This window comes from Salvelinus alpinus, chromosome 16 (assembly GCF_045679555.1).
Source record: "Salvelinus alpinus chromosome 16, SLU_Salpinus.1, whole genome shotgun sequence".
In the NCBI taxonomy this organism is placed as follows: Eukaryota; Metazoa; Chordata; class Actinopteri; order Salmoniformes; family Salmonidae; genus Salvelinus; species Salvelinus alpinus.
The window spans coordinates 47,840,820-47,857,406 of NC_092101.1; the positions used below are offsets into that span (position 1 = coordinate 47,840,820).

Here is a 16,587-nt window from a genome sequence, read left to right on the forward strand (position 1 = left end):
CACTTACACTGCTCAAAAAAATAAAGGGAACACTTAAACAACACAATGTAACTCCAAGTCAATCACACTTCTGTGAAATCAAACTGTCCACTTAGGAAGCAACACTGATTGACAATACATTTCACATGCTGTTGTGCAAATGGAATAGACACCAGGTGGAAATTATAGGCAATTAGCAAGACACCCCAAATAAAGGAGTGGTTCTGCAGGTGGTGACCAGACCACTTCTCAGTTCCTATGGTTCCTGGCTGGTGTTTTGGTCACTTTTGAATGCTGGCGGTGCTTTCACTCTAGTGGTAGCATGAGACGGAGTCTACAACCCACACAAGTGGCTCAGGTAGTGCAGCTCATCCAGGATGGCACATCAATGTGGGCTGTGACAAGGTTTGCTGTGTCTGTCAGCGTAGTGTCCAGAGCATGGAGGTGCTACCAGGAGACTGGCCAGTACATCAGGAGACGTGGAGGAGACTAGGAGGGCAACAACCCAGCAGCAGGACCGCTACCTCCACCTTTGTGCAAGGAGGAGCACTGCCAGAGCCCTGCAAAATGATCTCCAGCAGGCCACAAATGTGCATGTGTCTGCTCAAACGGTCAGAAATTGACTCCATGAGGGCCCGACATCCACAGGTGGGGGTTGTGCTTACAGCCCAACACCGTGCTCGCCAGAGGTAGCCTGACTGCCATTAGGTACCGAGATGAGATCCTCAGACCCCTTGTGAGACCATATGCTGGTGCGGTTGGCCCTGGGTTCCTCCTAATGCAAGACAATGCTAGACCTCATGTGGCTGGAGTGTGTCAGCAGTTCCTGCAAGAGGAAGGCGTTGATGCTATGGACTGGCCCGCCCGTTCCCCAGACCTGAATCCAATTGAGCACATCTGGGACATCATGTCTCGCTCCATCCACCAACGCCACGTTGCACCACAGACTGTCCAGGAGTTGGCGGATGCTTTAGTCCAGGTCTGGGAGGAGATCCCTCAGGAGACCATCCGCCACCTCAGGAGCATGCCCAGGCGTTGTAGGGAGGTCATACAGGCACGTGGAGGCCACACACACTACTGAGCCTCATTTTGACTTGTTTTAAGGACATTACATCAAAGTTGGATCAGCCTATAGTGTGGTTTTCCACTTTAATTTTGAGTGTGACTCCAAATCCAGACCTCCATGGGGTTGATAAATTTGATTTCCATTGATAATTTGTGTGATTTTGTTGTTAGCACATTCAACTATGTAAAGAAAAAAGTATTTAATAAGAATATTTCATTCATTCAGATCTAGGATGTGTTATTTTAGTGTTCCCTTTATTTTTTTTAGCAGTATTTGACTAGAATAGATCCTGCAGACCTTGAGTACAGCTCTACACCCGTGTAAATATTCTGCAGAATGACTACTCTGGCTGGTTAGTGTACTTTACAGTATGCCGTGAGTAGTCATCTGCATTTTTAGACATGCCAATGATGGGCTAGCCACTAGTCTTACCAGTAGCCTGTTCTTGCTGTAGAAAATTGCAAAGGTGTCATGAAACCATTGATCAAGTAGGAATAAATTTCAGCGTAAAAGGTAAAAGTTATAATATGCAAGTTTTATCAGCAGTTAAATGCAACATTTGGTCAATATAAAGGGTCTACGGCTATGTAGCAGTGACATGACCCATTGTGTGATTGTAGTTTTGGGGAGTTTACCATGGTGGGGGAGGTTAAGGGGTGAACATCGGTAATTAGAAATGCAACTTAGATCTCAAATGTCCCACTTATACATTAGACATTTTCTACATCGTACATTTCACTCAGGACACAGCTGTCTCACACGGTCAGATGTGGGGCTTTTAACAGGTGAGATTGTACAACCAAATAAAAATCTGCTCTCATAGTTCAGGATGCCTGATCTAACCAGTTGTATCCATCTGGGTTGGGGTGAAATCCATTTTAATTCCAGTCAATTCTTAAAGTAAAACCAATTACAATTCAACATTTTCCGCATTGAAGAGAATTGGAATTTCATTGTTCTTCCTGAATTGGCCCCAACACTGGTAGCAGCTCAGGTGCCATTTTCAGTTTCATAGAGTCATAATTCAGTGTTCATTGTTATGGAAAGACAATGGGGTACATCTTGCTGTAATGATCCACAAAGTGAACCTCCAGGCCCTCTGTGATGAACTCTGGCAGGTCAGAGAAGTCCTTCTTGTTCTCTGCTGGTAAGATCATGCAGGTCACTCCTGCACGCTTTGCCTGGAGAGAAGGGAGGAATGTTCAAGATTCATTATGTCACTGCTACTACCACTATACACAAATATAAAAACGCAACATTTAAAAGTATTGGTCCCATGTTTCACAAGCTGAAATAAAATATCCCAGAAATGATGCATATCCATAAAAAGCTTCACATTTGTTTACATCCCTGTCAGTGAGCATTTGTCCTTTGCCAAGATAATCCATCCACCTGACAGGTGTGGCATATCAAGAAGCTGATTAAACAGCATGATCATTACACAGGTGCATCTTGTGCTGGGGACAATAAAAGGACACTAGAAATGTGCAGTTTTATCACACAACGCCATAGATGTTTTGATTTGGCATGTCGACTGCAAGAATGTCCAACAAAGCTGTTGCCAGAGAATTGAATGTTCATTCCTCTACCATAGAGAATTGAATGTTCATTCCTCTACCATAGAGAATTGAATGTTCATTCCTCTACCATAGAGAATTGAATGTTCATTCCTCTACCATAGAGAATTGAATGTTCATTCCTCTACCATAGAGAATTGAATGTTCATTCCTCTACCATAGAGAATTGAATGTTCATTCCTCTACCATAGAGAATTGAATGTTCATTCCTCTACCATAGAGAATTGAATGTTCATTCCTCTACCATAGAGAATTGAATGTTCATTCCTCTACCATAGAGAATTGAATGTTCATTCCTCTACCATAGAGAATTGAATGTTCATTCCTCTACCATAGAGAATTGAATGTTCATTCCTCTACCATAGAGAATTGAATGTTCATTCCTCTACCATAGAGAATTGAATGTTCATTCCTCTACCATAGAGAATTGAATGTTCATTCCTCTACCATAGAGAATTGAATGTTCATTCCTCTACCATAGAGAATTGAATCTTCATTCCTCTACCATAGAGAATTGAATCTTCATTCCTCTACCATAGAGAATTGAATGTTCATTCCTCTACCATAGAGAATTTGGCATTACATCCAACCGGCCTCACAACCACGTGAAGCAATGCCAGCCCAGGACCCCCACACCTGGCTTCTTGACCTGTGGGATCTTAGACCAGCCAACTGGACAGCTGATGAAACTGAGGAGTATTTCTGTATGTAATTAAGCCCTTTTGTGAGTAAAAACTTATTCTGATTGGCTGGAGCTGGCTCCCCAGTGGGTGGGCCTATACCCAGCCATGTGAAATCCATAAATTAGGGCCCAATTAATTCATTTAAATTGACAGGATTTCCTTATATGAACTGTAACTCAGTAGAATTATTAAATTGTTGCTTTTATATTTTTGTTCAGTATAATAAAAGTTCAGATACGTTTCAGAACATGAGCTCTCACATACACAACCATACGCCAGACTAACATTGTACCCTGATGATTTATTATAAAATGGGCTTTCAGAAAAAAAAATATTTGAACCATAAATTAAACATGAATGTCATATGCAAAAACATATAGTTTGCATATTCGGCTTACCAGTAGCCTGTGTGCTTTCTGCAGGAATTAGCAATAAAACGACAAAGGTGTCTTCTGTATGTTATGAAACCATTGTTGATCAAGTGTCTCACCTCATACGTTACATATTGTATTACTATAAAAATGTAACAGCCTAATTGAACTACATTTCGTTCTCTTTCTCATAAAAAAATTAAAATAAAAAAAAGGTATCAGGTTGACCAGTTCTCCCACTAAGCTCCCAGGTAACTAAAACAGTGTTATGAAGAGTGACGTGACTCACAGCAATGGTCTTCTCCTTGATGCCTCCCACAGGCAGGATCTTTCCGGTCAAGGACACCTCTCCAGTCATGGCCACGTTCTCTCGCACTGGCGTGTTGGTGGCCAGGGACAGCAGGGCCGTGACGATGGTGCAGCCGGCACTGGGGCCGTCCTTGGGAGTAGCACCCTGTTAAATACCACAGCAGCCGTACAGGGAGAGAGAGGAGGAGACACGGTTTGTTTGGTACATTGAAGGTCCCTTTCCATAGAACACTGTAATAGGGTGAGTGGTTAAAGATGTCAGATAACATGGTTGGTTGAAATCTGTACATCGATGGGAAAAACACCAAACTGCCAGTTTGTACGGAAGAGGAATACAAGACAAACATGATTTTTTAAATGCTACAGTCTGTAAGGACAGTGTCATATCATCAAGCCTACCTCAGGGACGTGCAAATGGAGGTGGGCACCAGAGAAAAAGTCGTTGTCCGGCTGCTGCTTCATGAGGAAGGTCCTGGCGAAGGTACTGGCGATCTTAGAGCTCTCCTTCATCACATCTCCCAGCTGCCCTGTGACCTCCAGGGACCCGTCCCTGGGGCCGTCTTTATCCTTACCCCCAGTGTCCCGCGGCCGTCTCAGGGCCGTCTCGATGAACAGCGTGGTGCCACCTGGAGAGGAGAGATGGAGGGGACTTTAAAAAAACCTTTAGGAGGCGATGTCCGCTAAATCTAATTTAGCATAATAAAAACAATTCCCTATCAAAAGCCATCTGTTTAAGCTAGAGATATCTGAACGGTTTGGCCTACAAACTAATAATGGAAAGGTGAGACTCACACCTACATGTTTTGATCTACGACCCCCCCCACCCCACACAAGAGAGTCACGGGACTCGTCTTAAGTCGTTACAGCCGATCTGCCAACTTCTGTCTTAGGCTACACACTAATATGAGCCCTCTGTCGAAAAGGTGAGACTCTCACGATGTTTTGCTCTAGTACGCCAACAAGCCTCGTCTGAAGGAAGCCCGGTACCAGTTCAACAACATGGATGGAAGTATATATGGAAGTAGTTTAGAGGATACTTCAAAACAAAACTTTGTTTCGATTTATTTTTTGACTTTTCCCCCCATGTATGAATGTGTTATTCAATGCATTTCTATGGGCTAATAGCAGTGAGGCCAAATTCAATGTTTCATCAAATAATGTTTTGTTTTTTTAGATATACAGTACCAGTCAAAAGTTTGGACACACCTACTCTTCCAAGTTTTTTGTTTGTTATTTTTACTATTTTCTACATTGTCAAATAATAGTGAAGACATCAAAATGAAAGAACACATATGGAATCATGTAGTAACCAAAAAAAAGTGATAAATCTTCAAAGTAGCCACCCTTTGCCTTGATGACAGCTTTGCACACTCTTGGCATTCTCTCAACCAGCTTCATGAGGTAGTCACCTGGAATGCATTTAAATTAACAGAGGTGCCTTGTTAAAAGTTAATTTGTGGAATTTCTCTCCATGTTAATACGTTTGAGCCAAATCAGTTGTGTTGTGACAAGGTAGGGTTGGTATACAGAAGATAGCTCTATTTGGTTAAAGTCCTATTTGGTTAAAGTCCAAGTCCATATTATGGAAAGAACAGCTCAAATAGGTAAAAGAAAAACAACAGCCAATCATTACTTTAAGACATGAAGGTCAGTCAATACGTAACATTTCAAGAACTTTTAAAGTTTCTTCACGTGCAGCTGCAAAAACCATCAAGCGCTATGATGAAACTGGCTCTCATGAGGACCGCCACAGGAAAGGAAGACCCAGAGTTACGTCTGCTGCAGAGGATAAGTTCCTTAGTTACCAGCGTAAGAAATTGCAACCCAAATAAAAGCTTCAGAGTTCAAGTAACAGACACATCTCAACATCAACTGTTCAGAGGAGACTGCGTGAATCAGGCCTTCATGGTCGAATAGCTGCAAAGAAACCATTACTAAAGGACACCAATAAGAAGAAGAGACTTGCTTGGGCCAAGAAACACGAGCAATGGACATTAGACCGGTGGAAAATGTTGTTTGGTCTGATGATTCCAAATTTGAGATTTTTGGTTCCAACCGCTGTGTTTGTGAGACGCAGAGTAGGTGAACGGATGATCTCCGTAAGTGTGGTTTCCACCGTGAAGCTTGGAGGAGGTGTGATGGTGCTTTGCTGGTGACACTGTTGGTGATTTATTTAGAATTCAAAGCATACTTAACCAGCATGGCTACCACAGCATTCTGCAGCGATACACCATCCCATCTGGTTTGCGCTTAGTGGGTCTATTATTTGTTTTTCTACAGGACAATGACCCAACACACCTCCAGGCTGTGTAAGGGCTATTTGACCAAGAAGAAGAGTGATGGAGTGCTGCATCAGATGACCTGGCCTCCACAATCACCCGACCTCAACCCAATTGAGATGGTTTGGGATGAGTTGGACCGCAGAGTGAAGGAAAAGCAGCCGACAAGTGCTCAGCATACGTTGAAACTCCTTCAAGACTGTTGGAAAAGCATTCCAGGTGAAGCTGGTTGAGAGAATGCCAAGAGTGTGCAAAGCTGTCATCAAGGCAAAGGGTTGCTACTTTGAAGAATCTAAAATATATTTTGATTTGTTTAACACTTTTTTTGGTTACTACAGGATTCCATGTTTTATCTCATAGTTTTGATGTCTTCACTATTATTCTACAATGTAGAAAATAGTAAAAATAAAGCAAAACCCTTGAATGAGTAGGTGTGTCTAAACTTTTGACTAGTACTGTATATCTTACATTTTTTATCTAAATCAAATAGCTAAATGATCCCCAGGCTTACACTCCAGAGGGTTAAGATCAGAGCGGTGTTTGTGTTGTTGTCTATACATAATGCTGGTTGTAAAACACACCTCTCTTCTACGTCTCTAGGTCATTCTTACCCATGGCTGTCCATGCCAGGCCCATGACAACACCAGGCGGTGTGACATCATACATTCTATCCACAGTGAAGATGGGCTTGCCGACGTAATCCTGCAGGTTGTCAGGGGTAACCTGGACCGCAGTCTCCTCCCCACTCACTATACGGAACGCCACTTTCCGGAACACCTGGACACATAATCAGAAACATCGGCGAACATCCTAAAGTCTAATTATTTCCTTTCCTAGAAGAGAATCCTAATTTCCACTTAAATCGAATGAGTGAAAATTAGACTTCAAAGTCAAGATTAACCCCATAGTACATACAGTGCATTCTGAAAGTATTCAGACCCCTTCCCTTTTTCCACATTTTGTTACGTTACAGCCTTATTCTTAAATATTGTTTTTTCCTCATCTACACACAATACCCCATAATGACAAAGTGAAAACAGGTTTTTAGAATTGTATGCAAATTTATATATATATACACATATATATATATATATATTTTTTTTAATGAAATACCTTATTTACATAAGTATTCAAACCCTTTACTCATTACTTTGTTGAAGCACCTTTGGCAGCGATATAGACTTGCCACTAATACATGGTCAGAAGGTGAAGTTTGGCCTAACCTTCTCCACTTGTTTCTGTAGGTTCCTGACTCCACTCTCTCTGCAGTACTGTCTGATAAGAAGGTTCAGAGCCTCTGGGGAGATGTTGGTCGTATCCTCAGTCAGTCCACATTGAGTACGCAACTGAGGTACCAGGTACTTCTGTTAGTTAGAGAGAGAGACAGAGTTACGGTCAGATGGAGATACCTCAAATAGCTTGGTCATCCATCCATTTGTCCAATGATTTTCATATTCACACAAAAAATATGCTAATTTTACCAACAGAAATCCACTAAACTGGCTTGTTGTGATTAAAAAGTGTAACTTTTCATTTAAACGTTATCCTCCCATTTTCAGCCCTGTTGATGGTTTTGCCACAAGTCTTGCGATAAATAGTAAATTTTCCCATACTGGTTTTATTGGTTAAATTGGCAGCCAATCATCATGATTAGAGTCAAGCTCATCATCAACACCGTGTGACGTTCATCATAACTTGAATAATCTGAAGCTAATAAACTGTGCATGATTTTCCGGGACCGAGGGGGAGGAGCCCCGGGACTGAGGGGGGAGGAGCCCGGGACCTAGGGGGGAGGAGCCCGGGACCTAGGGGGGAGGACCTCCGGGACCTAGGGGGGAGGACCTCCGGGACCTAGGGGGGAGGACCTCCGGGACCTAGGGGGGAGGACCCCCGGGACCTAGGGGGGAGGACCCCCGGGACCTAGGGGGGAGGACCCCCGGGACCTAGGGGGGAGGACCCCCGGGACCTAGGGGGGAGGACCTCCGGGACCTAGGGGGGAGGACCTCCGGGACCTAGGGGGGAGGACCTCCGGGACCTAGGGGGGAGGAGCTCCGGTACCTAGGGGGGAGGACCCCCGGGACCTAGGGGGGAGGACCCCCGGGACCTAGGGGGGAGGACCCCCGGGACCTAGGGGGGAGGACCCCCGGGACCTAGGGGGGAGGACCCCCGGGACCTAGGGGGGAGGACCTCCGGGACCTAGGGGGGAGGACCCCCGGGACCTAGGGGGGAGGACCTCCGGGACCTAGGGGGGAGGACCCCCGGGACCTAGGGGGGAAGAGCCCGGGACCTAGGGGGGAGGACCTCCGGGACCTAGGGGGGAGGACCCCCGGGACCTAGGGGGGAGGACCCCCGGGACCTAGGGGGGGAGGACCTCCGGGACCTAGGGGGGAGGAGCCCGGGACCTAGGGGGGAGGACCTCCGGGACCTAGGGGGGAGGAGCCCGGGACCTAGGGGGGAGGACCTCCGGGACCTAGGGGGGAGGACCCCCGGGACCTAGGGGGGAGGACCTCCGGGACCTAGGGGGGAGGACCCCAGGTCCAAGCATCATCGCATGGCTGCAGTTTACTTCTATCAAATATTGAGCAAAAAATACAATTACAATGCCGTTGTCGCATGATCTATTTCTAAACGTTTTTAGGAAAAGTTACCAACAAATTGTTTCCATCAGGCCTTTTTATATCTCACAGGTACTTTACCTCGCATAAAAATGTTTGGATAGAAACATGTTTAATGAACGACTGTTGCCGTAAGATGGAGTGGGTGTTTTGTTAAATCATGTTTGTTGACCGTCTTGTCATCGCCGAGACAGCTGTCTGATTGAATCTTGTGTGATAACACATTACCTCAGCGATGGCTAGTTTCTCCTGCGCCACATATCCAGACACGTTGATCATCTCCATACGGTCTCTGAGGGGCTCTGGGATGGTGTCAGTCACATTGGCAGTGCAGATAAACAGAACCTGGAGAGAACACAAGGACACAAACAGTAAGAGACAAGAACATGACCTATTCATTATTTGTGCTGGGCTGTAAGGAGAGTCTGTACACCTCGAATCCCTCCAGGGACAGGTCCATCCTAACAGGTGTGTCCACCTACCTTGGCCAGGTCCATCCTAACAGGTGTGTCCACCTACCTTGGCCAGGTCCATCCTAACAGGTGTGTCCACCTACCTTGGCCAGGTCCATCCTAACAGGTGTGTCCACCTACCTTGGACAGGTCAACAGGCACATCCAGGTAGTGATCCAGGAAGTTGAAGTTCTGCTCCGGGTCCAAAAGCTCCAGCAGAGCTGAGGACGGGTCGCCTTGGTAACCACGACCTATCTTGTCAACCTGGAAGAATAAAAAAGGCAGAACAGTCGATCACCTGCTTCACCAATAATACAAACAAAACGCATTAAACTACATTTCTGTCAGCCAAATAGAGCTAGAGTTGACTACATAGCATGTATTATTCACCTCATCAATAAGGACCAGTGGGTTTTCGGTCTTTGTCTTCTTGAGGCATTGAATGATCTTTCCAGGCATGGCTCCCACATACGTTCTCCTGAAAACACACAACACAAAAGTACAGTAAATAAAAGTTACTCTCAACTTTGGATTGTATAGAATTAGAATTCTGTAGGAATTGTTTTATTGAGCAAAGAACAGTAGTTAAGTAGTGTCTTATACCTGTGGCCTTTGATTTCAGCGACATCAGTCATACCACCAACACTGAAGCGGAAATACTCTCGGTTGAGTGCTCTGGCGATGGAGCGGGCGATACTGGTCTTTCCCACACCAGGAGGACCATAGAAACACAGGATCTTTCCCTGGGTCGAGCCTCTCAGCTGACTTACCGCAATAAACTCCTGTAGGAAGAAAGAGAGGAAGAAAGGTGAGGTCAAGAGGTAACTTTCATTACTTAAGGTAATATTCAGCCAACAGATTAGATTTTTCACATCCACAAGTCTAACCGTCAATCACTGTCAGATGGTAACCACGGTGATCCCGCTGTACAATTCTCTCACCAGAATGCGTTTCTTGACATCGTCCATCCCATAATGGTCTTCCTCCAGCACCTCTTTGGCCCGTTTGAGTTCCAGGTTCTCCTCACTATTAGTTCCCCAGGGCATCGAGGTCAGCCAGTCCAGATAGTTCCTGGTCACACTGCACACAGAACCAACAGTTTAATAGAAGAGTCATGTTAAATACGTACTTGTTCAATAGTTGTTTTTTTAATTTAGTTTGTATAAAATAGGACAGATGTAACAACAAAAAATATGCTCTTTGAGTGATAGTTCAAAGGTGAGGCAGATGCTGAGGTCAGTCCCTGATTCCCAAATCAACCCCTAGCCCCTACCCACATAGCACGTACATATAGATCTGTGAGGATTGGATAGGTTTAAGCAGTATGGTGGTAGCTCTATTTTGCCCTCTGATAGGCCAGGTGGAATTGTCGCCATATTGCTTACAGTACACCTATCCAATCCACTCAGATCTCCACATCCAGGGGGCAGGGATGGACTAGGGGTTGATTTGGGGTTCAGGGACTGACTTGAACTCTGAGGAGTGGTTATCCAGCAGGCCAAGTTTGTTTAGCTCCTCGTTGATGACGTCCATGATGTGTTGGGGCACGGTGCGCTCCTTCAGTCTCTCCCTGAACTTCTCCTCGATGGCATCCTTGTCCTCCTTCTCCAGGCCCAGCTCCTTCTTAATGATCTTAAGCTGCTCCTGGAGCAGGTACTTCCTGTGGGTCAACTTGATCTTCTCCTCCACCTGACAGAGAATAATACATCACAATCATTATATCAAATATTTTCATATATATTTTTTTTCTGTGCTAGGAATGGCAAAGTCGTCATATTGGATTGGTGCCTGTCCGGACCATCTTCGCCATTCATTTAGGTTACTATTTTACTGTAAAATGTGTCAAAGAGCCTGAGGTGATGAAGAACAAAAAATGGTTTTGAAGAGGTACTGTACATCTCCAAATTGGCTAAAGAGGAAGACGTCACTTTACCTCCCTGCCGAGGCGCTGCTGCAGCTTACTCAGCTCGTACTCTTTCTTCAGAAGTGATAAAGCCTTGTAGAGACGTTTGGGAATCTGAGGAGAGCGTTAAAGTTATTGGGGGAAAAAATATATATATATATTATATTGACAATCTACATGTACTTATGGGTAATCTCTTCTTTTTAGTTTGAACATCCATGGACAGATAAGGCCAAAAAAATAAAATGATAATTGTAAAGAACTGATCCTGTTTGTTAGTGAGGACAATCGCTGTCCACTTACATTGGTCTCTTCCAGTACGTCCTGCAGCTCGTGTGACTCGGCCCCTGTGAGAGCGGCTCCCATGTCACTCAGATAGATGGGGTTGTCCACTACTCTCTGCCCAGCCTGCATCATCTGAAGAACAGACTCTCTGCGTGCATAGATACACACAGATACAATTACATGTTAGTCATTTGACAGACACTCTCATGCATCCCAAAAAAAAGGGAGGAGGCTGAAACATGTGTGGGCATTTGAAGTAAAACCTTTAAAAATAATTAAAAGTCAGTAACATTCACAGTCATTCAAAAAAAAATAAACATAAGAGATCTGGACTACTGCTGCATTCATAATTACCGCCATCTAGACATTGGAAGAGACATCACTTTCCCTAGGTATTTTGAACGACAATTATGTATTTGTAAAGAAAGGATGTCATTACCTGTAAAGTGGATTAAGGGCGATGATGTCACGGATGGTCTTCACGATCTCTGCCGTCAGGGCCTTCAAACAAAGTAAAACGCACTTATTAAAAAGAAAATATTCAAATTTAAACATAAAACAAACCAACTGCTACACAGGAATCACGCTACGATGCGTGGTTAAAAGGGCAATCCGCAGTTGCTACAACCATTTTCAGACTTATATATTAATTACATACAGTACCGGTCAAAAGTGTGGACACACCTACTCATTACAGGGTTTTTCCCTTTATTTTAAACTATTTTCTACATTGTAGAATAACAGGGAAAACATCAAAACGATGAAATAACACATATGGAATCATGATTAACACTTTTTTTGGTTACTACAAATCCAAATAATATTTGAGATTCTCCAAAGTAGCCACCCATTGCCTTCATAACAGCTTTTCACACTCTTGACATTCTCTCAACCAGCTTCATGAGGTAGGCACCTGGAATGCATTTCAATTAACAGGGGTGCCTTGTTAAAAGTCAATTTCTGGAATTTCTTTCCCTGTTAATGCATTTGAGTCAATCAGTTGTGTTGTGACATGGTAGGGTTGGTATACAGAAGATAGCCCTCTTTGGTAAAAGACCAAGTCCATATTTGAGCTGTTCTTCCCATAATAAGCAAAGAAACGACAGTCCATCATTACTTGAAGATATGAAGGTCAGTCATTCTGGGAAAAGTCAAGAACTTTCGAAGTTTCTTCAACTGCAGTCGCAAAAACCATCAAGCGCTATGATGAAACTGGCTATCATAAGGACCGCCACAGGAAAGGAAGACCCAGAGTTACCTCTGCTGCAGAGGATAAGTTCATTAGTTACCAGCGTCAGAAATTGCAGCCCAAAAAAATGCTAAATGCTACAGAGTTTAAGTAACAGACACATCTCAACATCAACTGTTCAGAGGAGACTGTGTGAATCAGGCCTTCATGGTCAAATTGCTGCAAAGAAACCACTACTATAGAACACCAATAAGAAGAAGAGACTCGCTTGGGCCAAGAAATACGAGCACATCCCCACAGCATGACGCTGCCACCAGCATGCTTCACCGTAGGGATGGTGCCAGGTTTCCTGCAGACATTATGTTTGACATTTAGGCCAAAAAGTTCAATCTTGGTTTTATCAGACCAGATAATCTTGTTTCTCATGGTCTGAGAGTCTTTAGGTGCCTTTTGGCAAACTCCAAGTGGGCTGTCAGGTGCCTTTTACTGAGGAGTGGCTTCCATCTGGCCACTCTACCATAAAGGCCTGATTAGTGGAGTTCTGCAGAGATGGTTGTCCTTCTGGAAGTTTCTCCCATCTCCACAGAGGAACTCTGGAGTTCTGTCAGAGTGACCATCAGGTTCTTGGTCACCTCTCTGACCAAGGCCCTTCTTCCCCGATTGTTCAGTTTGGCCGGGTGGCCAGCTCTAGGAAGAGTCTTGGTGGTTCCAAACTTCTTCCATTTAAGAATGATGGAGGCCACTGTGTTCTTGGGGACCTTCAATGCTGCAGAAATGTTTTGGTACCCTTCCCCAGATCTGTGCCTCGACACAATCCTGTCTCGGAGCTCTACGGACAATTCCTTCAACCTCATGGGTTGGTTTTTGCTCTGACATGCACTGTCAACTGTGGGACCTTATCTAGACAGGTGTGTGCCTTTCCAAATCATGTCCAATCAATTGAATTTACCACAGGTGGACTCCAATCAAGTTGTAGTAACATCAACGATGACCAATGGAAACAGGATGCACCCGAGCTCAATTTAGAGTCTCATAGCAAAGGGTCTGAATACTTACGTAAATACGGTATCCGTTTAGATTTTTTTTTTTTGGGGAAAAAAATTATAATCAACAAATCTGTTTTTGCTTTGTCATTATGGGATATTGTGAATTGATTGATGAGAAAAAAGTATATTTAATCAATTTTAGAATAAGAATGTAACGTAACAAAATGTGATAAAGTTAAGTGGTCTGAATATTTCCCGAAGGCACTGTATCATCCAAATGCCTACCTTGACTTCCTCTGAGACCTCAAACTGTTGGTGCACCACGTTGTCTACCTCCACCATAAGGATATCAGAGGAGGGCAGCGGGAGCGCCTCTACTATCAGGTCTGCCTCCCGCACCTTCTCCTCCATTGTTTCGGCCAAGATGGCTGGCTCTTTACGCTCTTTTCTCTTGGGCTTCCGGCGTGAGACATTGGGCTGGCTCCCTGGTTCAGTGACAGAGGCAGACTCAGAGGCAGCAGAGGCAGCAGAGGCAGGCTCATCCGGCTCCACCTCCATCTGCTTGGTGATGCGGATTCTACCAGAGAGAAAGGAGTATTTCGTACAGTGCGTACGTTTCCAATGGGCACTGACACATACTGTACAGATGAAATATCAAAAAGATAACATGCAGAGTAAGTGTTGTTTTTTTTCTCCCACCCCTACCTTCTGTGGCCCATAACAATCATCCTCAGCTTGTCACCAAGGTCCTGCATCTCATGGATCTGTACAAAAGTTCCTGTGTTGTAGATAGCATCCAGACTCTCCACCACATCAGTCTCATTACTTAAGAACCCCAGAGAGAGAAGAGAAGAGAGAGAGAGAGAATGTCAACAGAGAGAATACAGTAGGATCTGTCTAAAGGGCAAGTACTAGATCCAGGACGATACCAGTATCGCGATACTCCTTAGTATTGTTGCAAGGAAACAAAACATATTTAACTTCTTCAGGAAAACAGCCCTAATGTTGGAAACAAACATCATTATGTTGTCATCCTGAGTCACATTTATTTATTTTCCAAACTACAGCACACAATATGTTACATACAGCAGGTTTTTAAAGGACCAAAGAGTTGTCTGCTTCATGTTTTCATTTTTGACATGTAAAAAAACATTATTGCTATAATGCTATCATCACAGTCCTAGCGTTTACAGTTGAAGAAAGATGTCCCTTACGCATCGTCTTTCTTCAGGAACACTCCAGCGTACGGTTGGGCAAGTCGGACTTTTCTCCTCAGAAGATCCATAAGCCCTTTGTTCTTCACCTACAAATGAAACACACCACCCAACATGTGTATTGATTAGCTTACAACAACAAGATGTTAGAAAATGGAACTACTGCATTAACAAAAACAAAGAAAATGATTCCCTAAAAAAAAGATGTTAGACCGAAAAGATCTGCAGCAACGCTGACCACATACAGTACTCGTGTTGAATATGATGCAATTCCATGTAACACCTATACTGGAGGCACTAAAATGTAAGACCCACTATGTAGAAATCGCTCTGCCATTTCCTGGTTGCTTAAATTCTAATAGTTTGCCTAAATTCAGTTTATGTGACAAAACAAACAAGTATAGTATAGAGAATCATTGTACCATCTAAACCGCTGTGGAATATATTTTATATAAACAAAAATATAGTATTTTCAGCTGTTTGAAGCTTGTGTACAAAAGTAAAGCAAAAAAACTAAACTTAAAACAGGAATCATAGAAAGAGCATAGAACAGAGCTACCTTAGAATTGCTTTAAATGAGAATGACAGATTTATAACTCCTATTTCTATGTGCGTTTTGTCATGTCGCCCAAAAAGTTAAGTATTGCAACTTTAAGTTGACACACTGGTAGAGACACTAGTCATTCAAAATAAGTGAATTTTCTAATTCTGAATATTGCATCATCCAGATGTGTCCTTGGGAGACCTCTGTGTCTAATGAGTCGGTGCTGCTTACCTCGATAATTTTGATGAACCTTGGGAAAACCGGGTTCCTACTGACCGCGATCAGTGGTACGTTGGGGAACACTTCAGGGACCAGCATGGGGGTGAGAGCTGTCATCTGGGGGGAGTTGTACGGTGTTCCTCCATCTCCCCCTGACTCGTCTCCCCCAGACCCGCTGCTCTCCGAGCCGTCTTCCCCTGAGAAGCCAGCGCCGCTGCCTCGGTTGCCAAACAATCTTATCTGGTTGTAGCTGGCCGAAGCCCCGCAGCCGAGAATCGCTCTTTCCCCAGAAAAAAACCCAGTGACCCTTGTCCATCGGTTGAGCTTCGCTAGCCTCCCGGCTCCTGTCATTGATGTAACAACGTTACCAGAGCGGGCGTTGCATAATGTTTTCCTAAGCGTACCGTTTGTAGAATAAGACCTTTTGGCCACCATTCCAGTCCAGTTAGATGACTCGCTAACGAGAGATCGCACGGTCCCTGTTTTAAACATATTGGGGTAATTTCTCGACAAGATTGCGCCGTTTTTAGAAGTCTGCTTACAAGCACCCAGCATTATCATGTAAGTGGCCATGTTGAATCTCGAGCTTTCTACTGTCGTCACTAGTTACCACAGCCACAAAGTCATAAACCCCGCCCATTTCTAAAAAGTATCTTGTTTAAATATCATTTTAAACCTAACGCCAACGTTAACCTTAATCACACTGCTATCCTTATGCCTAACCTTAAATTAAGTTTTTATGATATAGTCCATTTTGTGGCTGTGCAATCTAGTGGAAACCGTTTTCTACGTCACATTTCCTTCTTCCGGCAGTGTTTTTTAAAATTGTTTTATTTTTTGCAACAATAATAACAATATTACACATCAATACAGGGACATTCCTGTGAATACAATGAAATAATAGTTATACAAATCT

General features: G+C 43.9%; 1 protein-coding gene across 1 annotated transcript; it reads right to left on the reverse strand.

The window, feature by feature from the left end:
* Positions 1–1,561: 1,561 nt before the first annotated feature.
* Positions 1,562–16,266, reverse strand: lonp1 (lon peptidase 1, mitochondrial). The gene is made up of 18 exons (XM_071346706.1): positions 15,684–16,266; positions 14,909–14,997; positions 14,400–14,519; positions 13,980–14,271; positions 11,959–12,020; positions 11,538–11,667; positions 11,265–11,348; positions 10,800–11,020; positions 10,273–10,411; positions 9,935–10,113; positions 9,722–9,809; positions 9,473–9,595; positions 9,108–9,224; positions 7,488–7,628; positions 6,876–7,041; positions 4,385–4,611; positions 3,966–4,130; positions 1,562–2,226 (listed from the first exon to the last, which is right to left on the reverse strand). Exons 1-18 carry the CDS (start codon positions 16,242–16,244, stop codon positions 2,083–2,085), a joined length of 3,048 nt encoding a protein of 1,015 aa, XP_071202807.1. The 5' UTR covers positions 16,245–16,266; the 3' UTR covers positions 1,562–2,082.
* Between the last annotated feature and the right edge of the window lie 321 nt (positions 16,267–16,587).